The sequence below is a fragment of the Malaclemys terrapin genome, chromosome 24 (assembly GCF_027887155.1).
Source record: "Malaclemys terrapin pileata isolate rMalTer1 chromosome 24, rMalTer1.hap1, whole genome shotgun sequence".
Taxonomy (NCBI): Eukaryota; Metazoa; Chordata; order Testudines; family Emydidae; genus Malaclemys; species Malaclemys terrapin.
The window spans coordinates 10,331,831-10,358,615 of record NC_071528.1 but is presented as its reverse complement, the minus strand read 5'-3'; the positions used below and the strand labels follow the sequence as shown (position 1 = coordinate 10,358,615).

General features: G+C 50.9%; 1 protein-coding gene across 7 annotated transcripts in view; it reads left to right on the top strand.

Annotated features, from left to right (window-relative positions):
- The window catches only part of PTPRS (protein tyrosine phosphatase receptor type S), a 252,215-nt gene that overhangs the window by 184,180 nt on the left and 41,250 nt on the right, over window positions 1-26,785 (top strand). For 3 of the 7 annotated variants that reach the window (XM_054013363.1, XM_054013360.1, XM_054013361.1), the window contains exons 7-14: window positions 4,837-5,106; window positions 7,150-7,731; window positions 9,729-9,862; window positions 10,055-10,199; window positions 16,053-16,358; window positions 18,054-18,247; window positions 18,700-18,726; window positions 21,844-21,961. In XM_054013363.1, coding sequence (XP_053869338.1) covers window positions 4,837-5,106; window positions 7,150-7,731; window positions 9,729-9,862; window positions 10,055-10,199; window positions 16,053-16,358; window positions 18,054-18,247; window positions 18,700-18,726; window positions 21,844-21,961 — 1,776 coding nt within the window. The remainder of the gene's footprint in view (window positions 1-4,836; window positions 5,107-7,149; window positions 7,732-9,728; window positions 9,863-10,054; window positions 10,200-16,052; window positions 16,359-18,053; window positions 18,248-18,699; window positions 18,727-21,843; window positions 21,962-26,785) is intronic. The other 4 variants (XM_054013364.1, XM_054013362.1, XM_054013366.1 and 1 more) reach the window with 2 other exon arrangements.

The following is a 26,785-nucleotide window of genomic DNA, read 5'->3' as shown; positions in this document are numbered from 1 at the left end:
CAGAGCATCTCAGCTTGTGAAATCTCATGTCAACAGTCAAATAGGAGCGGTACAGTTATTAAAATAAATAGCAGCAGTGATGGCGTTTAGTCTGGCTCACTTGCTACCCAGCCCCTACCAGACCTCCAGCGAAGGGCCCTCTGGGTGTTTCCTGTTACAGTGAGTGCTGTTGTCACTGCCCTGAGCCCTGCACTCGTGTGCTCTCTGTATGTCTCCTGCGCTAATGCAGGAGTCGATGTCCTTTCGTGTGTGTGTGTGTGTGTGCGTGTGTGAGTCAAGCTTCTTTAAACCAGGATACTGCCCACAGAGATGCTGCACCTTACCAACACTTTCTGTCCTTGCATTGCTGTGTGGCCAACCATATTCCAAATTCTCACCCTTCCCGGGATCTCGGTCTGGCATCAAGACCTGCCGTTTGCTTCCCACTTGGTATATGTGCTAACTGCCATTAAAGCAGCCGAGAGGTAATGCTGCACTGAGGGCCTGAAAAACGGAGCGCCTCAGCGTCAGTGTGGGGTGTTGCAAATCGGCACATCGGCTGGGCAGCCCTCAGCTTGTGTTTTGTGAGTGGCCCCCGTCCCCCATCCTCCACCCCCACCAGACACGCACAGGCAACGCTGGTTTGTTCCCTTCAGACTCCGATTCTCAGCACTCCGCCCCCATTGAACGATGCTTTTCAGTTCCGAAATTCTGATTTCTTCTTCCTTTCTTTTTTTCTTTTTTTTAAATTAACCTCAGTTTGAATTTAACTGTCTTGTTCTGTTTCCATGACAACTCGGTGTTTGCATCCCACCCGCCGTTGTTTGTTGCTGTCAATGCTGTTTGCTGACTGGATCTTGTCCGTCAGTGTGTGTCTCCCCATTTCTCCTCAACCTCCCTCACCCCACCTCCCCCAGGAAGTGACATATCAGCCCCTCTTTGGAAGATTCATTCCCACCCCCACCCCGATCTGTCTGCATGTGACCCCCACTTGTTTCTTTTTTAAGTACTCTCCATCTTGTCTCAGATGTGACTGGCGCAGTCTTCGTGTGGCTCCATTTTCTGAAATGCCACCAGCTCCAGGGAAGCAGCCAGAACTCTCTGCTCTTGCCAAGGCCGAGCGACCCAGTCAGACTGGATCCCAGTGGAAGGAAGGATGGGAGCAGCAGCTGGGACACCTCCAGCCCTTCTTGCTAGGGCTAAGGCCTTCCCTGCGTGGGGGGCCTCCTGCCCATTTGCCCCAGCCAGTGCCAATGGCCAAGTGTGTTTAAACCCTGTCACTCAGCCATTGCTGATGTCTAGGCGCTTCTCTTCAGCCAGGCCCCAGGGGAGGAGATGCCTCCCCACTCTCCTGAACCAGTAGGTCCTGCCAAACCTTCCCCAGCCAGGACCAGAATGTAAGTGCGATTACATCCCCCACTCAGACATCTTCCTTTCCCAAGCCAATGGCAGCCTCTATGTGAGGGTATACATCCTCCCAGCCCTGTTCCTCTCCCCAGCTCAGGTCAAGGTGGGGATGCTTTCATGCCCCTGTCCCTTGGGATCTCCCTTCTGCTGAGTCTCCATGCTCTTCATTGCCTGAAATCCTTGACTCGCCTCGTCCCCCCGTCCCCCCCAAGCCCTGCCCCATGGGTGCTGCTGCCCTCTCTGGCTGACTGCACAGAAGCGGGTCTGGTAGCCAAGTGGGGAGCGCTCCCCTTGAGATGGAGACATCTGGGGGAGAAGGCAGGGGCTAATTTTTCCATCAAGCTTCCAGCCTGTTGGTAGCAGGGAGAGGGATACTATCATTATTCGACTGGTAGGCCTCCGGTGGAGGTGCCCCTTCCAGAGAACCTGGTTGGTGCTATTATAATAACACTCTGTGGTTCTTCCCCTCCAAACGATCTGGGCTGCGACACCTTGTGAGCAGCTCATGCAGCTGCCAAGCGGCTCAAATTCTTCTCCTTTCTCCAAGCAAAGAAGATGATCAGGAGCAGGGGTTAGATGGGCAGGTGTCTGGGCTGGATGGGTGAAGCTAAGGCAGATATGGAGAGCAAAGGCTTTGCAATTAGCTTGGGCTGTGACCATGCGCTCCCGGGCCGGAGAGTACGGCATTGCCAGCCCCTCTGCAGGCTGGGCGTTAAAACTTGAATAATGGAGGTTTCAGTTCACTGGCAATTCCTAAACATGGGAGGAGGGGAGGGAGGGGAGAATTGTTTTGAGTCGGACAAAACATTTTGTGGGAGCAGTAGTTGGATATTTTGTGTCGATGATGAGCATTTTTTAATGTTTTTTTTTAATTTTTTAAAATTAAAATTGAAGGAAATATCAGAACCAAAAGACATTTTGAACCCAAAATTTTAAGCATCTGAACTTTTATAGGGATTTATGTTTTGCGAGGGGGGGGGGAGAGTTTCAGCTGTAAAATTTCACCAGCTGCTAATTAAAACTCCGTCCTTCCCCCACAGCAGGGTCAGGCCTTGTTTCTCCAACTGTTCCACTCTGTGGGAGAGAACCCCCTCTCAGGGGCTGTCCCCTCTCCCAGCAGTGCAGTGCCCCACCCCTCCTCCCCCGTCTTCATTCCCAGAATGCTGCAGGCCACTGTTTGAGAACCACGGGTTAAGGAGCAACCTGAAGCTGGGTTGGTGCCATAAGCTAGAGGCTGATCCAGAACACCAGGTCTAAGGAGAGCTGAAGCCACCATGACCCGGTGGGGAGAGCTTCTGGGCCTGATTCTCCTTGGCACCAGTTCTGTATGGGTGCAGCTCCCAGTGACTTTAGTGGAGTTGCTCTGGATTTACCGTGGTCTAGGAGTGAGGAGAATCGGGGCTCCTCACAACCACTGGTGTCCTTATTGGCTGAGTACATGCAGGAATTATACGGGTATCTCTGAAGCCTGCAGGGGCCCATCCTCACACGGATCTTTCCCCTGTTGCTACGATTATACCTGCAGCCTCCGCAACCTTTGTCCCTTTGCCCTCACTCCTGGGATGGGAGGTTTCCCCGTTCAGCTCTCTCCCCACAGGGACTACATCTTTCTAGGTCACTTGCTGTCTGCCCATGATCCCTCTCTTCCTCTTGGACTCTGGGGGGTGTAACCCCCCCAGCCCCATCCTACACAGACTCAATGGAATAAATAGTAGGGGGGTCATCCAGAGACAGATGCGGGGGCTCATGGAGATTCTACTCCCCTAGGGCCAGCCCTTGGGCAGGGAAGGTTTCCATGCCCCTTTGGCAGCCGGGTGCAGAGTTAGTCTCTGGGTTGGGTTTTAATGACTAAACTTCTCTCTGGTCCCCTTCTCCTGCTTTGACGTGTGAGGAAACCACTCAGCGGGTCCCTCCGTCCATCCGTCCCAGTCACTTCAGAAAATGGAGCCACGGAAACTGCGCCCTCTCCTTTGCGTCCATGTTCTTCCTGTGTAAGGTCTGGAAGCTGCATCCACTTCTCTGCTAAGGAGATGCACAGAACATGTCACTGTTTTCTCAACGTTAAAGTTTCATTACCTTGTTTTTCTTATTATTATTAATTCTATTCTATTTATTATTCTGCCAGGGCTGAGATGTGACAATGTGAGCCACCACATTGGGTCACATCAGCTAGAAAAAGTATGCAGCATTAAAGTCGGTTCCCCCCCCCCTTCCCCGTCTCTCTCTCTCTCTCTCTCTCTCCACTCTCCTCTTCTTCCTTCTCTCTTTCTGTCTCTTTCTTTCTTCAGTATCCATGTGGGCATTTGCTAGTGGCCCATAAGTTATACTCCTCTGCATTTTCTTCTCTCTGTCTCTGTCTCTCTCTTTTTTTTAACCTATTTTGCATGATGTTTGTGACTCTGAGAGCTGCATCTATCGATGGAACCGTGTCAGATCTTAAAGAGGCTTCGTTAGGGTTTCTATACCCGAAAACCACAAAAATTTCATTAGAGTTTCTCATCTTTCCCACTTTCTCACGTTCCAGGTGCGGGGGGGGCTCCTTCCTCCTGGACGGTTCTCTCACACACACAAACACACCCTAAATTCTAGCCTGCTCTGGGGGCTCCCCCTGTCTTTTTACCTCTCAGATGGCTTCTCTGGACTTTGGGGCAGGAGACCTCTTTCTCCTATTTGATTTCTCCTTGGATTCTCCCCCCCTCTCAGGGTCTCAACAAGCTGAAGGTCTTTCCAACAAGAGCAGAGCCCTGAGAGGAAGCCTTCCTCACCCCCTCCCCACCCGAGCTCCTCCCCCTCTTCCTCCATTCCCCTTGACACCTGGCCAGAAATGAGAGCTCGCTGGTGTGAGATTGGTCCTTTCCATGGGGCATGAATCTGCTACTCTGGAGAGGACCAGTTCATAATATGGCGGTGGGCTTGTTCCAGATTTCCATGGGAGAAGGAGGTGGAGCAGGCGAATTAGATCCCATTATCAAAGGGGAGGTGGCAGGGGCTCTGGGGGAGTGGGGTGGGAAGCTGGGTCCCAAGCGGCTTGGAGGAGATTGTTCGACGCGTGCAATGCCAGCACTTGTCAAGTAAAGATGAGAAATTGCTAATAAATTTTTGTGTATTTATCTGTGCTGTGATGGGTCTAATCTTGATCAATGGAACCCTGTTGCTATGAAATATCGCTTTATGTCTATATTCTATATCTTGTTTGTGAAGTAAAATTTATTTGAAGTTTAATTTTTTTGGTTTTGGTTTTTTGAATTTTATTTTATTTTATTTTTTTAAATAAAGGAAAAAAAAAAGATGAGCCCCGTTTATATTTAAATTATCTTCTGCTCTTTTTTTCTTTCTCCCCTTTTCTTTCTTTCTTTCTTTCTTTCTTTTTTTCCCTTTTTTTTCCCTTTTTTTCTTTTCTTTTCTTTTCTTTTTTTTTTTTTGTGTCACCTCTGTGCGTCTCGTCCGCAGTTCGCCGGGTGGCACCTCGCTTCTCCATCCTGCCCGTCAGCCATGAGATCATGCCCGGGGGTAACGTCAACATCACCTGCGTGGCAGTGGGTTCGCCCATGCCGTATGTCAAGTGGATGCAGGGGGCAGAAGACCTGACGCCTGAGGATGACATGCCGGTGGGCCGCAACGTCTTGGAGCTCACTGATGTCAAGGACTCGGCCAACTACACCTGCGTGGCCATGTCTAGCCTGGGGGTGATAGAGGCTGTGGCTCAGATCACAGTGAAATGTAAGAGAATGAGCATGCGGGGGCGTGACCATGCATGTGAGCGTGCACACGTGTGAGCGACCATGCAGGTGCATGGCCATGTGTATGAGCATGCACATCTATGCGAGCGTGAGCAACCATGCGGGTGAGCATGCACGAATGAGTGTGTAGTTGCAGGACCATGCAGGTGAGCATGTGGGTTCGTGGTCATGCTTGTGATCATGTGGCTGTGTGTTGAAGTGTGCAGATGCATGCGAGCATGTAGTTGTATGAGCACGTGAGCGTATGGGGTCATGCTCATGCATGTAGACACATGAGATCAGGGATGAGCATGGTTGTGTGAGCATATGGATACATGACTACATGCGATCATGTGGGTGTAAGCGCACACGAGTATGGACAAATACACATGTGCGTGCATGAGCTTGCAAAGGCATTGGTGTGCATGTATGTGTGGGCAGATGTTTGTGAGTGTGCACATGAGGATGGCATGCTAGTGCGTGAGTTCTCATTGTGCCCGTGGCACAAAAAAATCCCCAACTGATTGGAAGCCACCAGCTTCCATCACTGGCTTGGGGCCTTTCCTGGCTTTGGCAGCTGTTATTTATCAGGGGAACCGAGATTCAAACCTGTATGTTTGTTTTCATCCTGGGTCACGAGGCTGGCCTATGTGTGGGGAGCCTTGAGCGGTCGGGGACTGGGGCTTGCATCCCACTCTTGTTTGAGGGTTCAGAACGTGCCCATCTCTGGCATGCAGTTCCTTGCACCACAGCCTCATCTTGGTGTCTTACGGAAACCTTCTCTGTTGCCTCACCACGTGGGAAACCCAGCTTGAAGCTTGTGATTCCCAAGAGGAGCACAGATGTATGGCTTGAAGACTTCTCTCCTTAGCTGAGGAACATAAGCAGCAGATCCCCTTGGCTGGGAGAAATGCAGAGTTGATGTCTGCTCTGAGCACTGACCCTATCTATATGGAATTTGGGGAGGAGGGAAAGGGATGCCTTCATAAGGACATGAGAGAGGGGAGTAAATGGAAACTAGATCCTCTTGGTCAGAGCATGTGGGAAAGGGAGCTCTGGCAACAGCGGGGAACAGGGACCCCTTGGAATCATTGCACAAAACTCCACCGGAATTGTTTGCGCAGGGAGCAGGTTGAGATGCTGGCAAAAGGATGCCCGGGGCTGGATTGAAACACTCCTTTGCTTTTGTTTGTTTCTTTTTCTTTTTCCTGTCTCATAATATTAACCTTAAAAGCTGATGGCTATGATGCATTGTCTGAATATTCTATCTCCCCAGATATGGAACCTATGTCCCGCTGGCACATTCTGCCTTTTGTCTTTATCTTTCTATTCCTGTATGAAAGTAACTGCAATATGTTCCAGCAAGGAAGTTGAACAGGGAGGTAGATCTAGAAAGGGCCTGGGTCTACAGCATGTGCTTGGAGGGATTTAGAGTATGTGCTTCAGGCGATGGTCTAGATCATGGGTTTGGGTAAACCCCAGGTGCAGAGCATGTACTTGGGAGTTCTTGAGTATGTGCTTAGGTGGAACACAGATCTAGAGTGCAGACTTGGGGGAGAAGGTGGGTCTAGAGAGCACATTTGGAGGGGCATGGGAGTGGGGAACCAAAACAAACTTACTCATTTGTAGCTTTCTAGACCAAGGAGAACTGCGTAGTTTTAGAGAAAGCTGTCCAGTAACTTCATACTGTAGGCACAGAGAGAGCCAGAGATACCCAGGTCTAGGGACAGCTAGTGATATTTAAGGAGATATTTTTCCATATTCTAAAGGAGTTGGGTGTGAAACCAGCTTTCCTCAGCACATTGGGATGTTCAGTTGAAGTCTGTGTTAACAATTCCAGATGTTTTGTTGTATGCTTCCTTTTGATGGAGCAGTTTAAGAAGGGTAATAAAGAGCGTAACTAGGTTCATAATATTTCAGCAGCATTTTACTGAACAGCCGCGCTGTGATCTGTACCGTGCTGCCAGCTCTCAGAGCCCTAACTTGCCAATTAGACACCGTTTTAACATATGGTTCTAAAGTGTTTATTCTTCCCCATCCTCAGCGCTGCCCAAGGCTCCCGGGACGCCCGTGGTAACAGAAACCACGGCAACCAGCATCACCATCACCTGGGACTCGGGGAACCCCGACCCGGTGTCTTACTACGTCATCGAGTACAAGTCCAAGAGTCAGGATGGCCCTTACCAGATCAAAGAGGACATCACTACCACGCGTTACAGCATCGGCGGACTCAGCCCCAACTCGGAGTATGAGATCTGGGTGTCTGCTGTCAACACCATCGGGCAGGGGCCTCCCAGCGAGTCCGTGGTGACCCGCACCGGGGAGCAGGCGCCAGCTAGTGCTCCTCGCAGCGTCCAGGGGCGGATGCTGAGCGGCACCACCATGATCATCCAGTGGGAGGAACCGGTGGAGCCCAACGGGCAGATCCGCGGCTACAGGGTGTATTACACCATGGAGCCGGACCAGCCGGTGAGCAACTGGCAGAAACACAATGTAGACGACAGCCTCCTGACCACAGTGGGCAGCCTCTTGGAGGATGAAACCTACACCGTCCGGGTCCTGGCCTTCACTTCCGTGGGAGATGGGCCTCTCTCTGACCCCATCCAGGTCAAAACACAGCAAGGAGGTGAGTTCTGGGTCCATGTGGACACGGACAGACTGAGCTGCCGCAGGGGGCTTCTGTAGGGAGAGACTGTTAGCTGGCTCACAGCGCAACGATAACACTGACCCAGGGCTCTCTCCAGAGCCCCTCCTCTTTACTGTTCATCTTTATAGAATCATAGAAGGTCAGGGTTGGAAGGGACCTCAGGAGGTCATCTAGTCCATCCCCCTGCTCAAAGCAGGACCAATCCCCAACTACATCATCCCAGCCAGGGCTTTATCAAGCCGGGTCTTAAAAATCTCTAAGGATGGAGATTTCACCATCTCCCTAGGTAACGCATTCCAGTGCTTCACCACCCTCCTAGTGAAATAGTGTTTCCTAATTTCCAACCTAAACCTCCCCCACTGCAACTTGAGACCATTGCTCCTTGTTCTGTCATCTGCCACCACTGAGAACAGCCGAGCTCCAGCCTCTTTGGAACCCCCCTTCAGGTAGTTGAAGACTGCTATCAAATCCCCCCTCACTCTTCTCTTCTGCAGACTAAATAAGCCCAGTTACTTCAGTCTCTCCTCATAAGTCATGGTCCCCAGCCCCCTAATCATATTCATTGCCCTCCGCTGGACTTTCTCCAGTTTTTCCACATCCCTTCTGTAGTGGGGGGCCCAAAACTGGATGCAATACTCCAGGTTTGGCCTCACCAGTGCTGAATAGAGGGGAATAATCACTTCCCTCAATCTGCTGGCAATGCTCCTACTAATGCAGCCCAATATGCCATTAGCCTTCTTGGCAACAAGGGCACACTGCTGACTCGTATCCAGCGTCTTGTCCACTGTAATCCCCAGGTCTTTTTCTGCAGAACTGCCGCTTAGCCAGTCAGTCCCCAGCCTGTAGCAGTGCATGGGATTCTTCTGTCCTAAGTGCAGGACTCTGCACTTGTCCTTGTTGAACCTCATCAGATTTCTTTTGGCCCAATCCTCCAGTTGGTCTAGGTCACTCTGGACCTTATCCCGACCCCCCAGCGTATCTACCTCTCCCCCCAGCTTAGTGTCATCTGCTTAAGTGTCTTTGGCTTAAATAGAAATCGCTATTTGGGGAGGAAGAACTGTCCAGCAGCTGGAGCAGAGGACCCTGGGAGTCAGGACTCCTGGGTTTTGTTCCTAGCTCTTGTCTGGGGGTGTGTGGTCTAGTGGTTACAGCAGGCAGCTAGGAGAAAGGAGTCCTCTGCTCTATCCTTGCCTCTCTGTGTGACATTGAGCACGTCATGGTAAAACAGTGCCTCAGTTTCCCCACCTCTAAAGTAGGTTGATTAATACCCCCACCTCCCAAGGTGTGGTGTCTCTAAAGGATGCTGAGAGCCTCTGATCAAAGGTACTGTAGGAAGGCAGAGCCGTATTCTGTCTGTATCTAGTGCTACCTGTTGTGGCAGGCACATGAGAGGGTTTTAGAAGCCAAGTGGGATATGCTGGCTGTACTCGTCTGCATGTCTTTACCCAGAATGCTCTGTGAACGAACAGAGGATTTGACCTCGCTTCTGTCTGAGTTCCTCCGAGTGCCTTTCTCTGTCAGAAATGCATACCCCTTCCTTCCCTGGTAATCAGGAGCTCCATTCTGGCTACAGGCCTGGGACGTCTGCTTTCTCTACGTTACGGTTCCCGGAACCGTCCAAGCCAGGGAGAGGCTGAAAACGTCTCTAAAGGGTAGGGGGCTGTGTCCTGCACTGTGTGGCACGATGGACACCATGATCCAGGACTGTCTTGTCTCCAGCAACTGTAGATGGTTTACTGTCCTGGCCCTGCAGGGTGACAGACACTGGGCTCCTGTAAAGAAAAACCCCTGCCTTCCTGCAGGCGTGGTGAGAGTCAGGATCACACATCTATATGCTACTTATGGATAAGCCGTGTGTGTGTGGGGGGAAATAGTCTTCTAAATAGCCCAGTAATCTTGGGCCCGTCTCTCTCTCTCTCCTCTTCTGCGCTGGCTGTCCAACCCCACCCCGTGGATTCCTCCTTGGTCAATTTTAGTTCCTGGGCAGCCGATGAACTTCCAAGCAGAAGCCAGGACGGAGACCAGCATCAGAGTGTCGTGGAGCCCTCCCCGGCAGGAGATCATCGTGAAGTACGAACTCGGCTACAGGGAAGGAGATCGCGGCAGGGAGGTGAGTGCCATGAGGGAGGCGTGGGGGATGATGGTTCTGCCCCTTTCCCCTGCAGAATGGCGGGACCCTCCCATGGCTGGGGTGTGAGGGAAGTAGGGCGGGTTTTTTGGGGGGTGTTCATGTCTCTGCTCTGAGTTTTTATTTTTTCTTCCCTCCCCTTCCCTCAAACCCCCTACCCCCGCCCACCTCCAGGTGTTGAAGACCTTTGACCCGACGACGTCGTTCACAGTGGAAGGTCTGAAGCCCAACACTGAGTATGTCTTCCGGCTGGCTGCCCGCTCGGCTCTGGGCCTGGGGGCCTACACCCCGGAGGTCAGGGAGCGGACCCTGCAGTCTAGTAGGTGTCTCTCCTTTCCCAGCCTTGTCTGAGGGGAAGACAGTCAGGGAGCCACAGATGGCGGGTACAGGGGTATGGAACCGTGGGGAGTTCACGGCACCGTCCTCACAGGAGAGGATTGCACCGCTGGGGTACTCGGTGGGGAGGCGGTTGTCCCAGTCCTTATGGACCCCACCGCCTCCCCCCTCCATGATCTAGATAGCCAAGATTTGGGTGCGCCGGGGGCCACGGCGTGAGAGGAGCGGTTTAACGAGGTGGACGGCTTAACGAGCTTGACACCGTCCCCATCGGCCCTTCATGCTCAGCGTGCTCAGTGAGGATGGCTTCCCGCCTCCACCTTTGAAGCTACGGGTCGTTAACCAGCAGAAACTGAGCCGGAGCTCCTGGGGAGGGACACAGGAGGGGTTTAAGAGAGCTCTCTGCAAGAGGTTTGTGAGCCGGGGGGTAGACGGTGATTAATAAAACTAACATTGTCATCGGTCTGCGGGAAAGCAGCCCCCACCTCATTGTTCATAAGCGATTTCATAGCCTGTGGAGACAGGCCACTGGGGCTTGGGCAGAGCTGGAGAGAGGGGGAATGGGGCGGGGGGGTTAACGACACCAGGATGGAGTGTATGTAACCCAAATGTGCTGGTTTTAGTTTAATGGATTGTCTCCCTTCGCTGTTGCCCTGGGGATGACCAGCCCTGGATGGCAATATTTCAACCTGGGCTTTTCACAGATCTTTGCTTTTAAATGAGGTGTTTTTTCACTGCATGAGTGGCTGTGGCAGCTGTTCTTTGTGTTTTCTGTCTCCTCTCATCTCTACTAAATCCCTCGGCCGCAGTTTGGAGTAGCCGCGAGCAGAACTAGCTCAGAAATGGCTCTGGTCAGCGCGTGAGAGCGCAAGCGAGCTCCCATCGCTCACAACCCTTAACAAGTGGGAGCAGCAGCCTCTCAGCTGGGCGGCCCGCCTCGTCTTTCCATTTTAATTGTCAGCTCCCCTTCCCTCTCTTGCCCAGGAGCGAGAAAAAGGGGGAATTTCTGTTTCTACTTCAGACAGAATTTCTTACCGGGGCTTTCTCAAGCCTCCAGTCCATTCAGAGATTTGCTTGTTTGTTTGTTTGCTTCCTTCCTTGAAATGTTTTTTTTTTTGTTTGTTTGTTTGTTTTTATAAAAGTCGGTATCTATATAAAAAGAAAATTGTTTCCTGGCTTTGCTGAAACACCGCTGGTTCCAGTTCTGACCCAGTTCGGTACCAGTAGAAGGAACCAGATGTCCTTGATCAGCACCAAGAAATAAAAAGAATGAATCGAAAGGATCAAGAATAGGTGTCAAAACTTTCCCACACTCTGCTTCTGTTTTACTAGAGCTTTTCGTTCTGGGAGTCATGGGGCTGGGTCGGGGGGAGGATTTGGGAACTGGGCTTTCTGGTTGGATACAAGCAGTCCAGAGGGGTGGGCGTCACGGGGTGGAAAATGGCTCTAGGGCCTAGCGATGCTGGAGGTTTTCCAAAAAAAAAAAAAAAAAGAGGAGATGGGAGGTGGGGGGCTTCTTTGGGGATCTTTCTATCCTGGCACTTGCCCAGGAGAAGGCGTGGTTTGTTCCATTGGTCTGCAGCTCAGCTGTAGCGGGATAGCCGTCAGTTTCACGAATTTAACGCTCTTAAGAACCTCAGCTGGGGAGCTGTCAACATTTTGTAATGTGGTGAAACGTTTTTTCCTGGCCGGCTGCTGGACGAACGAGTCAATTCTCCCCGGTCCGGGTGGCATCCTCGGCTCATAGACCTTCTGGCTCGGGCAGGCTTTTTGTGTCTTTCCTCTGCAGCCCCTTTTCCGTTCAGCTCCTTCCTGGCCTGCTTCCTGGCTCTCTTTTTCTCCCCATCCATCTACCTGCCTGCCTGTCTGTCTCTCTGCATGCCCTCACAACCCAGTGAAGCCAGCTCCCCGCACTGTCTGTCTCTCTTACTGCCTGGGCAGTTTCCCACCTCGTCTCTGCAACACCAAAGCTTTCTCCACCCCAGCCACCTGCTGTGATGTTCCGTGTGGTTTTTTTCTCCACCAGTCTCAGCTGTCACACACATGCATGCCTGGCTTGCAGCCCCTCCCTGCATGCACCCCCTGCACAGCCCCTCCACATCTCTTGTCAGGGTGGCTCTCCCGAGCATCATAACCAAAGTAAAATCCATTAAACTAAAGGTAAAGTATCTTTTTCTTCTTGAAGTAGCTGGGTTTTAACTCTTCAAGTACCAGAGACGTAGATTGGAAAATAATGAATCAAATGCTTGGAGGCCTAAGGCAATGTCGCCTTTTCTAACCTAGCTGTGAAGCCCTTAGAGTTTCTTAATACCCTTCTCATTCAAAAATTTCTCCTGGTGTAGGAAGCAGGTGTCACCTGACAGGAGTGGGGGCGGGGGGCAACGTGTGCGGGATGGGTTTACAAAGGAACCAGAGGGATTTTCACCTCTCTGCTCCTTCCTAAGAGGGAGGTTCCCCCACCCAGTTGTTCTGATCCTTCTCTCCACCCCAAATAGGCTCTGAGTGAAATTACAATGATCTAAAGTCTATGGTACCTAAAGGGTTAAACGCATTGTATTGTACGAGGTCAGTAAGGGTCATTCTTGTGGCTTGGACAGTCAACTTAAAGCCTGTAAAAGATGCAGCTCAGGTGAGTACTGGCTGGTCTCAAGCTGATTCACAAATACAGTCCACCCTGTCACTGCGCAGTCTCCTACGCACCCTGGGTATCCTGCAGCCCCTGGGGGAGGAATGGGTGGGAAGGGGGTGGGGGGTCTCAAAAAGCTGTCTGCTTGGTGAAAAGAGAGATGTGTGAGCACAGAAAGTTACATGCTTCGCAATGAGCTCTTTGCTGTATGGCAGTCCCCTGTGTCGCCAAGGCATTTGGTGGAGAGGCGGAGCCCAGATCCGCAGCGCGGGATCTGCAGAGCTTCATTGCCTACTGCACACAGCTCCCTGGGCTAAGTGAAGCATGTCACCTGTTACGCACGCGCACACCCACCCCCCCGCCGGTTCCGTGCAGGTTGGGCTGGATTGTGAAGGAAACTCACCGTGCCATGAATTCCCAAGAGTGTCTCTCCAACATGGCCAGCACTTGGTGGGTGTTTTCATCCAGGCGTTGTGGTCAGATGAGAGCGGTGTGGGGCACAGGTGCCCCCCGCCTCCCTTTTAACCAGGGAAAGTGCTACAAATGATCCCGAAAGGAGGTCTCGCTCCGGGGACATGCGGCAGGTCCTCAGGCTGGAGCTTAGAGGGTGAGTGAGAAAGTGCCAGGCTCAGACGCCGCTGATGGAAACAGCGCTCCCAAGCGCAGGCCGGAGCTCCGGGCTCTGCCCTACTGGGGCTTTCATTATAAGTGTCTGGAGCCTTAGGCTCAGGATGGAAAGGGTAGGTCAGGTCAGACCCTCTCCGCAGTGGGTTTCGCAGTCCTTGTGGCTTCAGCTGGGTTCGGAGGAGTGGAAGCAGTTTTTGACCCCACCCGCGGGGCTGAGCGTTGGGTGCCGAGGACAGGTAGCTGGAGGCACCTTGGAGCTGTTTTGTCTTCCAGCTCAGGATGAAAAAGGAGTAGATGCCTCTAAGTTGCAGAAGGGGACAGCACACCGGCCTATTTTGTTTCATCATCCTTTATGGTTAGGCCAGGTGGAGAGAATTGTCTGTTACGGGGAATCTGGCCACCCTGTCGCCAGTCTGGGTGCTGGTATCTGTCAGAAATAGGATAGATCAGAGACTGGTCGTCTGTCATTACTGCAATAGCTAGGTAACCAGCATAGAGGAGCTAGTAGTTGTCGGGGAAGGGCAATATCCTAAAAGCAAATCGTTTTCAGAAACCCACCAGGAGCTTGGTCTGGCCTCGTAGCTCAGTTTCTCTTGTTCTCACGTAAGAAAGTCTTATAAGTTAGCAGTTGACGTTTGGAAGGTAGGTAAACAGACTGGGAACGTTCTGGAAGGATTTGCTTTATATATCGATATTATTTTGTTATTATGATTTCCTTTTTGAGAGATCTTTCATTTTGAAATTAATGGATTGATTTATTTTTTGTTTCAAGTTTGTTTCTTTGGTTGTTTGTTTGACATGTTTTCTATTATTTGGCGTGGCTAGCCAGCTGCTGGAGATCATAACCCCAGGGAGCAGAACTTTGCCTGGTCACTGCACAGAAATCTCCTTTTCTTGATGGGAAGGAGCGAATTGGGGAAAGCTTTAATTGTTTTGTTAAAGGAGCCTTGTGAAGGCAGTTTAGGCCCAAAACTTAAGGTTTTGGATGCAGGGAGAGAGAAAAGATCTGACAAAACTAATCTTAATAGAAGAGTTTGTGTTCAATTAATAAAGAAATCAGTGAAAATCAGTTTTTGTTTATTTTAAAAAACATCCCATATAATGTAAAGTTTGCAACCCAAACACAACAGTGCATGAAAGCCAGAAAGGGAAACTGGCTATGTAAACAGAAGTGAAAATGATGAATCTATTTTCACTGGCCAAGCAGAGTAAAGGGAAGGCACAGCACAAATGGTGAAAAGTCGGTTAGATTTTTTTAAAGCAGACGGGGAGATTGTTAAACACCCCAGCAGGATGTCAGTAATACAAACGTAAAGGGATTCCAACCCTGTAGTTCTGGGGACAGAGTCTCCCTTCGGTCATACTCATTATAGACCAGTGTACCTCCATTGACGTCAGTGAATTTAGCCCAGATTTCCCCACTGTCAGACCACAGTTGAGCCCTTTATGCTCAGCTAAAACCCTGATTTATTTCAGTGGGACTTTGTGTAAGGACTGTAGGATTTGGCCCAGGAATAATCTTTAAATAACCTTTAAATGGTGGTCAGCATTTATGTATTCATCCTGACGGACACCCTGACTCCAAGCATCTGCCCACCCCTGCAGGGGCTGAAAAGCTATCTGCTGGGGCTGTGGTTTATTGATTTAGAGCACATCAGCAAACTTGCCTTGTAGATCTACCAGCGCAGACACACATGTGCGTCACCTGGCCCTTATCAGGCTTACGGATGGTGATAACACATGGGGATGGGGAATTTAAGGCCAACATTGTCGAATTTAGGTGCTTAACCATGGACTTGGAGCCAGGATTTTCCAAAATGGAGACTGAGTTTAGGTCCCCAACCTGAGACACATTTCTGCTTTTCAGAAAGTGCCAAGCACCCGCCCTCTGGGGATCAAAGCATCCAAGATCACCTAGGGTAAGATTTTCAAAGGTATTTAGGCACCTAAAGATGCAGATAAGTGCCGAATGAGATTTTTGAACACACCTAAGTGGCTTAGGCACCTCACTCCAATGAGAGTTAGGCACTTTTAGATGCTTTTGACAATCCTGCTAGGCACACATCTGCATCTTTAGACACCTAAATACCTTTGAAAATCAGGTCCCTGGTTAGTCCCTTTTGCAAATCTTGGTGTTCAGCATAGTTTAAAAACTTTGGCTTAATGCAGCTTTGCCAGTTCATCGGGAACATGACTTGCCTTTGGTTGTACCAAAGTTTGCAAGGCTGCTTTAAAAACAGGAGCTAAAAACTGCCCGTCCCAGGAAGGATGGGCTGGTTGCTCAGTTGTGGTCCAGTCACCCGTAGCTGAAAATGAAGGACGCGTTGGGCTAGCCCGCTCTGTGTTTTATTCCTTTGCTTTGTAACATTTATGTTCCGATGCCCCCGTTTCATTTCTCTTGCCTTTATTTTTTATTTTTAAAAAAACCAACCCCCTCTCTTCTTTTTTAATTTATCTTCCTAAACCAAATTTTTTGTATGTTTTATTTTAGATTTTTTTGTTATCATTTTCTTTTTTTTTATCTTTCCCATCTTTTGTTTTTTCCCCTTCTTCCCTTCCCCCCTGAATTTTCCCCCATCATAGAACCGTCTGCCCCCCCTCAAGACATAAAATGCGTCAGCACCAGATCCACTACCATTCTGGTAAGTTGGCGGCCTCCGCCGGCCGAGAGCCAAAACGGTGTCCTGGCTGGATACAGCGTCCGCTATCGAGCGCTGGACTCTGAGGACACGGAACTTAAGGAGGTGAATGATATCCCCCCAACCACCAATCAGATCCTCCTGGAACAGCTGGAAAAGTGGACAGAATATCGCATCACCGTGGTGGCGCACACGGAGGTGGGGCCAGGCCCGGAGAGCTCGCCAGTCGTCGTCCGAACAGACGAAGATGGTAATTCCATCTCCTTTCGGTTTCCTTTCCTCCCGAGCCCGCCACAAATAAATGGCTGAGGAGACTTCCCTACAAAGGAAAAGACATTGGATTTTTGGGTCCCTTTTGCTGCTGCTTTTTGATGCCAGAAGAAAGCCTGAAGGTTCCCCCCCTCGCCCCCCACCCCAGATTTCCTCACCCATCTTCCTAACAACCTGCAGGTGCCATGGACATCAGCTCTTCTGAAAATCAGGCCCTCTATGGTTTTCTTTTCCTGCTTGATTTTTTTTTTTTTTTTTTTTTTAACATCCAGGCATTCAAGTCTTGTCCACACTGTTTTTCCCAGGAAATTCTGTGGCAGGCTGGAGAGCTAGTTAGATTATGACCTCCCATTTTGTCGTTAAGGCATATTTAACTCAAAAACCTGAGAAACGGGAGAAGGGATCTCTTTGTTAAAGGGTTAACAACCCAGCCCCTTCATGTAAGAACTAAGAGAGCTCTTGTTCCAGTTCTCTGATTCTCCTAAGGAGACCTCAAGCAAGAACAGGGAAGACTTGATTTAACTGATATTTCTTGGGTAAGATAAAGCAAGCGAAAAAGAGGAAACAATTTAAAAAACAAACAAAACCTTTCTGGGCTGTCTTCCTCCATCACAAACAAGCCAAAAAGGACCCAAGTCCAATTTTCTTTTCCGTTGCAGGTCACCTTTAACAGCTCTCCCATTTGCCTGTCCCTCTGCCTGTATCCTAACACGATACCCACTACTGGAGGTAATACCTTGCTCAGAGTAATAGGAGACAGCAGGAGCACCCTAAAAGTGGGGGGGCTACAGGCGCCCAAACTGTGGCCCTGCCCTTTCCCGCAAGGCCTCACCCCCGCACCGGCCGTTCTTCCCGAGGCCCCTCCCTCCAGCCACCCATTGCTCTAGGGTGACAAGATGTCCTGACTTTATAGGGACAGTCCCGATTTTTGGGTCTTTTACTTATATAGGCTCCTATTACCCCCACCCCCGTTCCGATTTTTCACACTTGCTGTCTGGTCACCCTACGTTGCCCCAAGGCCGGTAAAAAGTGGGAGGGCCTTGGCCCCCGGCCCACCCTGTTCCAGCGCCCTGGGGAGATAGAGCTGCAGTGTTGTCCTGGCCAAGGTCCCGTACGCTGTTTGCTCCAAATCCCTTTTCCATCCCAATTCCTTTCCACGGCGTCTCTTCCCATTTTCATGCCCTAAGATCAGACCGCTGCTGCTGCTGAGTACCAGATGCATTTAAATGCCTGAGAGGCAAGGGCTGGAAAGGGCTGGTTCAGTCCCATCTTCCTTGCAAGCATCGTCCCAGTGTCCCTCAAGCACAGCCAGTGCTTTCCTTGGCTAGCACCTCAGAAATCAGGTCTGCCAGTGGATTTGATCCAGAATTATACAGCTCCTTCTAGGCAGGCAGCTCTGAGGAAGGGGCTCATGGAAGGAAGATTGAGCAGAGAGAGAAGACACGAGCTCACCTTCGTGCATCCAGATTGGCGAGCTATGCTGCGGCCGTCCAGACGTTGCCCATGACAGCGTGCGATAGCCGATGGCAGATGTGGTGGCCTTCCACAAGTCTGGCTGACTCTCAGCCCACTTGCAAGGCTCTAGATGCAGTACGTGCCTGCCCCATGCGACCTGGATAAGCGTCCAGCGCTAAGTCTTAACGCCTGTACCCTCTTTTCTCTCCCTTCCCCGCAGTGCCCAGCGCCCCACCTCGTAAAGTAGAGGTGGAGGTTCTGAACTCAACGGCCATCCAAGTGTTCTGGCGCTCTCCAGTCCAGAACCGCCAGCACGGGCAGATCCGTGGCTATCAGGTCCACTATGTGCGCATGGAGAACGGAGAGGCCAAGGGGTTGCCCCAGATCAAGGATGTCATGCTGGCTGATGCCCAGGTGAGGACTTTCTGCCCCCTTCCTCTCCCATGGCGGCTTGTGGGGAGGGCCATCTGTTTGGGTTATAGCCCCAAGTGACCCAAAATACTGGTAAGTGGCACAGCATCTCTCCGACAAACAAGTCCTTTGTCATATTCAGTTAATTCACGCTCCCAGACTGTAGCTGTTGAGGACGACCACGAGCCATTCTCCAACTCCGGGATAAGTAGGCTCCATCCTTCTCGTTTCTGGGAGGCCCCAGGGCGGGGCCCCATTCCTTTAAATCAAGCCGAGGTCACTACAAAATCTACTAACCTCTCCCATTCTACTTCTTCCTTCACCTTGGCCTGGTAACCTCTGACCTCCAGTTGCCACTTCCCCGGGGACTTCTTCCTCTCGCTGTGTGTGTCTCTCTCTCCCCTCTTCTCCCTCTTGTGTTCTCACTTGCAAATCCTCTCTTGTTCTCTGCTCAGTGGGAAACAGATGACACTGCTGAATATGTAAGTAAAATGCTTCCTGCCTGGTCCCCGTTCTGTCCTTTCCCTTCCACCCTCTTCATTTGTGGTGTGACATTTTGTCTCTTCTTTCTTTATTTTTTTCAGTGCTCGTTTGTCCATTTTCAAGCCTGTTACAGTGTTTCTATGCATTGTTCCGCGCCCCACCCTGTACACTTCGCAATGCCATCCTGATTGCTCCTTTAGTCAGCACATACCTCAGGGTTTTCCCCCGAGCTCTTAGGGAAGGTCGAGTCAGCTGCTTCTCGATAGTGGAAGCAATCCAGACATCAAAGTGGGACCAGACTAACTAAGTTGCATATTTAAAGACGGGCTGGTGGGAGCAAGGTCTATGACTATATCAGAGACCTGGACCACTGCTGAAAAAACATTGCTGGGTTAGAGACGTAAGAGCTCAGTAGTGTGGAAGCACTTAAGACCTGGCTGACAACCAAAATAGTAAGAACTCTGTTTTTCTCCGACAATAGCTTCTAAACTATCAGGGCTTGACTGTGAACACTTGATGCCATTAGAAAGCCGAGGTTCCCAGCTAGTCACTGGTACAAAGCCCTTCCTGCTAGCCCTAGCAACTCACAAGGGGCTGGACCTTAAAATCAACTTTGTGGGTCCAGGGTGTGTCTACACCGCAACTGACAGCTATTTTTAGCGCACTAGTTCAAGCAGTGCTACTGCGAGTCTGTGTTTCTGGGTCCCAGCTGCAGTGTTTACGTCTGCCATTTGAATGCCAACATGATTTTAAGGACGACGGTAGCAGGACCGCCCAGAGGATTCAGGGGGCCTGGGGTCTTCGGTGACGGGGGGCCCCCACTGCCGAAGACCCGGCACTTCGGCGGCAGGTCCTGGGGCAGAAGGACCCCCTGCCGCGGGTCTTCAGGGCACTTCGGTGGCGGGTCCCAGAGTGGAGGGACCCCCCCGCCGCCAAATTGCCGCCGAAGACCCGGAGCGGAAGGAGCTCCGGGGGCCTGGGCCCTGCGAGAGTTTTCCGGGGCCCCGGAGCGAGTGAAGGACCCCGCTCCAGGGGCCCTGAAAAACTCTCATGGGGGCCCCTGTGGAGCCCGGGTCCTGGGACAAATTACCCCACTTGCCGCCCCCGCCCCCCACCCGGGAGGCCCTGGACGATAGCCACAAAACAATGGGGGAAGGCATTTCTCCCTTGGGCTAGCAGGTACTGAGGCTTAGGCTGATAGAATAAAAATACTTAGGCCGAGATTTTGATTTCCTGCTAAGAATGATGCTCCTGTGAGGCAGGGCAGTGCTCTGAGCCTCCTTGTACAGATGGGGAGCAGAGGGTGTGTCTACACTGCAATTAAAAAACCCATGGCTGGCTCGTGCTGGGGCTAAGGGGCTGTGTAATCGTGGTGTAGACGTTTGGGCCCGGGCTCTAGGGCTCTGTGAGGCGGGAGCCCGAACATCTACACTGCAAACCCCTTAGCCTGAGCCCCGCCACAGGTTTTTAACTGTAGTGTAGACATCCCTAGCAAGGCTAAGGGGATGTCTACATTACAGCTGGGAGGGTGCCTTCCAGCATGAACAGACAGACATGCTAGCTGTGCTCGAGTTAGCATGCTGAAGATAGCAGTGTAGCTAGGAGTAGCGTGGGCTCGCCTGCTAAGAATGCCCCCCCTGCCAGGGGTCCGGGCAGCGTTGTATTCGGACAGCTAGCCCAAGCTAACCCTGGCTCCATCGCTATTTTTAGCACGAACGCTCAAGCACAGCTACTGTGTGTCTGTCTCCCTGACCCCGGAAGCACGCTCCCAGCTGCAGGGAAGACAGACCCTTGAGGTATCTCTACACTGCAATAAAAAACCTGTGGCTCTGCCTATCACAGCCCACGTCAACTTGACTGGGGCTCGGGCTGCAGGGATAAAAATTGCCGTGTAGATGCTCAGGCTGCAGCCCGGGCACTGAGACCCATCACTGGGGCTCCAGCCCAAATGTCTACACTGCAGTGTTTAGCCCTGCAGCCCGAGCCCCACAAGCCCAAGTCAGCTGCAGCCAGGCTGCGGGTCTTCGATTGTCGCAGCCTAAGTGACTTGCCCAGGGTCACACAGAAAGTTTGTGACAGAGCAGGGAATTGAAGGCCACTCTGGTAAGTCTGAGGCTAGGGTCCTAACCACTGGACCATCCCTCCTCCTTGACAGCCTGTTGTTTTTAAGGTCCACTCTCTCACTGTCTGCCCCACTTTGGGCAGGACAGATGTTCTCAGGAGCAGTAACCTTTTTCCCAAGTGCTAGCCTGGGGCCTAGACTTTGTAGAGTGAGGAGAGATCAAACAAATGCAAAGTTCCCTTCACCCTCCCACCCAGAGCTCTGGGGAAAACCCTGCTGTGCATGCCCCCATCCTGCTTGGTTTAACATGTGTGTTATTGTTAGAACAGTGTTTGAAGGGCAGAATACCTCAGTGCCAAGGGCCAGGCTAGAGTCCTGCTTCATAACAAAAGCTCTTTAGGAGGGTGTGTGTGTGTGTGTGTGTGTGTGTGTGTGTGTGTGTGTGTGTGTGTGTGTGTGTGTGTGTGTGTGTGTGTGTGTGTGTGTGTGTGTGTGTGTGTGTGTGTGTGTGTGTGTGTGTGTGTGTGTGTGTGTGTGTGTTAACACTCCACCTTACCATGCAGGCAGCAAATGTTGCCTTGCAGTTCACATTAAAGCAATCCCTTTAATATTACAGACGGCGATTTTTTTTTTTTTTTTTAAGTCTCTCACTGGCGGGTGCGGAGGAGGGGGGGTTAATCTCCTTGAAGCCACGGAGCCCTCCTCTGAGACAGTGTGGGAGAGCGGGAAGCTTTGAAGAGCACAGCCGTGTTTTGATGGTTCAACCGGTTGGCGTTCAGATAGGGGCTGCGTTTGAGGTGGATTCGAGAGAGCGTGCGTTTCATCCCGGTCCCTGCGGACGCCGGGTCTGTTCATAGCTGGGGTGGTTGTGTTTCATAGCAAAAGACTGCGCCCTGCACCCCCCACCCCCCATCTCCATGTTTTCCTAGAACTGCCTGTGTTTTCAGTGTCGGTGAACGTTCCTGCATGCTGGACAGGGCTGAGGCTCTTGCAAGGAAACAAGCGTTTGTTTAAAAAAACAAAAATCTCTCTCTCTCTCGGATCTTGCAAACAGGAAATGATCATTGCTGGGCTCCAGCCCGAGACCTCGTACTCCATCACGGTGGCCGCTTACACCATGAAAGGGGACGGCGCCCGCAGCAAACCCAAACTGGTCACGACTAAGGGTGCAGGTGAGAGGCTCTCCCCGTTCCCCACCCCTCCCCTTTGGAAGTCGTCTCACTCCCCCAGGCCCAGAATTGGAGAAACTCTTTCCTCTCTCTGCAGCTCATCATGTCTCCCAACTTCGTTATGCAGAGAAGCAATTTCCCCAATCCAGCACTGAATGCCTGATTCCCTCTAAAAACAGCCTCCTTACCCCAGTGCCCCAGAGAACCCTCAGCTCACCACACCCCCAGTCCTGTACCCCAGAGAACCTCCCACCTTAATACAGCCAAGCAGAGCATTCCCAATGCATAACACCCCCCAGTCATCTCAACCAGAGAACTCCCAGTTCTCCCCTGAAGAGAACATCCTCCCACCCAATGCAGCAGACAACCAACTCATTACACCTCCCAATGGCCTATACTACATATGCTCCATCCCCAATACAACTAAGGACTGCCACCTCCTCAACCCACCCTGCTGATAAAGGGAATCTCGAACCTGGTCCAGCTTGTGCCGTGCTGGAGGTGTGGTGTAGACTTCTGGGCAGGGCACAGGGCAGTGTCCATCAGCGGGGTCTGTAAGGCCTGCCGATGCCCGAGGTGTGGTTGTGAGTACTTGAGTAAAGTTTACCCGGAGGAAAGGCTGGAGCCAGAGCGGTATTGATCACCTTTCCATGCTGCCTATGAGATCAGCGGCTCTGGCCCAGCGGAGAATTGGCCAGAGGGCTGAGCAAACCTGGCAGCAGCATGGGAGCCGGTGAGGTTGGAAGGAGATGGCACCGTGGCCCTGCTGAAGTTCAAAGCGGCTCCTTCTCAGGCTGCGAGTGCAGTGGGATGGAAACTGTAGTGTCAGCTGACAAGAACACCAGAGGCTGGAGTGGTCGAGGCAGGAGGGAGCAGCAGACGTAGGGCGCTGAGATGGGAAGAGAAAGTCAGATCCTGTCTCACACAGGATCAACTGGTGTTGATCTAAAAGTCCCCAAATCTTCTCCTGGCACAGCCCTGGAGTGAGGCATGTGCTCACTGGGAGGCCAGCGGTCCCCAGAGCCCTGACGATAATCTCCACCTACGCTCCCCTCGAGCCATCCTTCCAGTTTGGAGGGGCCAGGCCCTGCTTTGTCCAGAGCGATCATCCCCATTGCAGACCCAGCGCACTGGCCTGGCCTGGCCCAGCTCCCCCGGTACCGAGGACGCAGTGTCTGAAGTGCTCCCACTCCTAGGGAAACAGATTCCAACTGGGACCCTCAGCACGGTCTTGCGGCGAGCGGTTGCTGGGCCCCTGGGCCGGGCAGAGCACACAGCGAATGTAGACTAGCAAACAGCAGAGGTATAGAACAGACATGGGGATAGCTGAGGCCACCCGCTCTTCCATCCCCATCGCGTTGTCTCTGACGGTTGTACTAGCAGCGCCAGGGTCAGTGCGGAGAGGAAGAACAGACAGCATTGACCTTTCCTAGACTGATCTCCTGGAGCCAGGCTCTGGCTGCCACGCAGCTGCCCTCCCAAACCCCGATTCTTTCATCCCTTTGACTTATTCCTTATGGCAGGGCTGCTCCCGGTCCAAGCACAGAGAAACGGGGTCACGGCCAGGAGGCAGGGACAGAGCAGAGGAACAACAAAAGCCACTGAGGGATCTGTCTCTCGTTCCCCTGAACCTTTCTGCTGCACTGGGAAATGGGTGCCTTCGCCACCTTTCATCCCTGGTGAGCGGATCTGCAGTTTCTCCTCCACTATTACAGCTCACCTCCGCTCTGCAGCACTTGAAAGGTTTTATGCGGCGGGGGTGGGGGGAGAACTGCTGTGCCTAGACCGGCAATTGACCCTCTGAAACTTCCCCTTTCACTTGTGTCTCAAGGCATCACCATGGAATCGCATTTATCTCTGTCTTCCCTCCGCTCATCTTGTTCCCTGCCCACCATGTTCTCACATTCACTCCTCTCAGGCAGCAGCTTTCTCCCCTTTTCATTTCCTTCCTTTGTCTCTCTCTTTTCGTGCTGGTTTTTCTTCCCCTTCCTTTTCTTCTCCGCTCAGGGATTCTCTGCCTCCCTCTGTGCAGGGCAGCTGCGTCAGCTGCCATCAGCCACCCCTGGAAATGTTGTGAGCTGCCACTCCAGTGATCAAAGGCCCTTGGTCAAATGTGGCGTCATTAACCTGGGTGCCCCCAAGGCTACAAAGCCAATGCAGAGCCGCAGCGGAGGGAGCGATGCAGCCAGGAATCTGGCGTCCCAGCCTGGAATGGGAAGGGCAGAAACCAACATTGTGGCTCCCTTTCCATGCATTCTTTCTCCAGTGAGCATGGGGTTGGAGCATTGGAGCCTTTCCCCTTTAATGTGGCCTTTCCTGCCCAGTTGGGGAGGGTCCTGGTACTGAAGAGGACAAATCCTCCAGACACTTAAGCAAACTTATAGATTCTAGGACTGGAAGGGACCTCGAAAGGTCATTGAGTCCAGTCCCCTGCCCTCATAGCAGGACCAAATACTGTCTAGACCATCCCAGATAAGACATTTATCTAATCTACTCTTAAATATCTCCAGCGATGGAGATTCCACAACCTCCCTAGGCAATTTATTCCAGTGTTTAACCACCCTGACAGTTAGGAACTTTTTCCTAATGTCCAACCTAAACCTCCCTTGCTGCAGTTTGAGCCCATTGCTTCTTGTTCTGTCCTTAGAGGCTAAGATGAACAAGTTTTCTCCCTCCTCCTTATGACACCCTTTTAGATACCTGAAAACTGCTATCATGTCTCCTCTCAGTTTTCTCTTTTCCAAACTAAACAAACCCAATTCTTTCAGCCTTCCTTCATAGGTCATGTACTCTAGACCTTTAATCATTCTTGTTGCTCTTCTCTGGACCCTCTCCAATTTCTCCACATCTTTCTTGAAATGCGGTGCCCAGAACTGGACACAGTACTCCAGTTGAGGTCTAACCAGCGCAGAGTAGAGTGGAAGAATGACTTCTCGTGTCTTGCTCACAACACGCCTGTTAATGCATCCCAGAATCATGTTTGCTTTTTTTGCAACAGCATCACACTGTTGACTCATATTTAGCTTGTGGTCCACTATAACCTCTAGATCCCTTTCTGCCGCACTCCTTCCTAGACAGTCTCTTCCCATTCTGTATGTGTGAAACTGATTGTTCCTTCCTAAGTGGAGCACTTTGCATTTGTCTTTGTTAAACTTCATCCTGTTTACCTCAGACCATTTCTCCAATTTGTCCAGATCATTTTGAATTATGACCCTATCCTCCAAAGCAGTTGCAATTCCTCCCAGTTTGGAATCATCTGCAAACTTAATAAGCGTACTTTCTATGCCACTATCTAAGTCGTTGATGAAGATATTGAACAGAGCCGGTCCCAAAACAGAGCCTTGCGGAACCCCACTTGTTATACTTTTCCAGCAGGATTGTGAACCATTAATAACTACTCTCTGAGTACGGTTATCCAGCCAGTTATGCACCCACCTTATAGTAGCCCCATCTAAGTTGTATTTGCCTAGTTTATTGATAAGAATATCATGCGAGACCGTATCAAATGCCTTACTAAAGTCTAGGTATACCACATCACCGCTTCTCCCTTATCCACAAGACTTGTTATCCTATCAAAGAAAGCTATCAGATTGGTTTGACATGATTTGTTCTTTACAAATCCATGCTGGCTATTCCCTATCACCTTACCACCTTCCAAGTGTTTGCAGATGATTTCCTTAATTACTTGCTCCATTATCTTCCCTGGCACAGAAGTTAAACTAACTGGTCTGCAGTTTCCTAGGTTGTTTTTATTTCCCTTTTTGTAGATGGGCACTATATTTGCCCTTTTCCAATCTTCTGGAATCTCTCCTGTCTCCCATGATTTTCCAAAGATAATAGCTAGTGGCTCAGATACCTCCTCTATTAGCTCCTTGAGTATTCTAGGATGCATTTCATCAGGGCCTGGTGACTTGCAGGCATCTAACTTTTCTAAGTGATTTTTAACTTGTTCTTTTTTTATTTTATCTTCTAAACCTACCCCCTTCCCATTAGCATTCACTATGTTAGGCATTCCTTCAGACTTCTCGGTGAAGACCAAAACAAAGAAGTCATTAAGCATGTCTGCCATTTCCAAGTTTCCTGTTACTGTTTCTCGCTCCTCACAGAGCAGTGGGCCTATCCTTGGTCTTCCTCTTGCTTCTAATGTGTTGATAAAAAGTCTTCTTGTTTCCCTTTATTCCTGTGGCTAGTTTGAGCTCATTTTGTGCCTTTGCCTTTCTAATCTTGCCCCTGCATTCCTGTGTTGTTTGCCTATATTCATCCTTTGTAATCTATCCTAGTTTCCATTGTTTATATGACTCCGTTTTATTTTTTAGATCATGCAAGATCTCATGGTTAAGCCAAGGTGGTCTTTTGCCACATTTTCTCTTTCCTACCCAGTGGAATAGCTTGCTTTTGGGACCTTAATAGTGTCCCTTTGAAAAACTGCCAACTCTCCTCAGTTGTTTTTCCCCTCAGTTTTGATTCCCAGGGGACCTTACCTATCAGCTCTCTGAGCTTACCAAAATCCGCCTTCAGCCGCCAGCAGCAAGCCCCCTGAACATCTGCATCTCACTCCTTTCAGTGCCACTTTAGTTCAGCCTGGCATATCGCCTCCTAGCGTTTCCCTTTCCTTGCCCATCTCTCTTCTCCTTATCCTCTCACTCCGCCTAGATTTCCCTCTTTCACTTCTTTCCCTCCTCTGTGTCTCTCACTTTCTCTCTCTTCTTCACTGGTCTCTCTTCCCTTTTTGTTTTCTCTTCTGTAGCCTTCCCCCCGGTCCTTTGTCACTCATTCCCTCTGTCTTGTTGTCCTTCCTCATCTCTCCCATTATAATTTGCAGCAGAG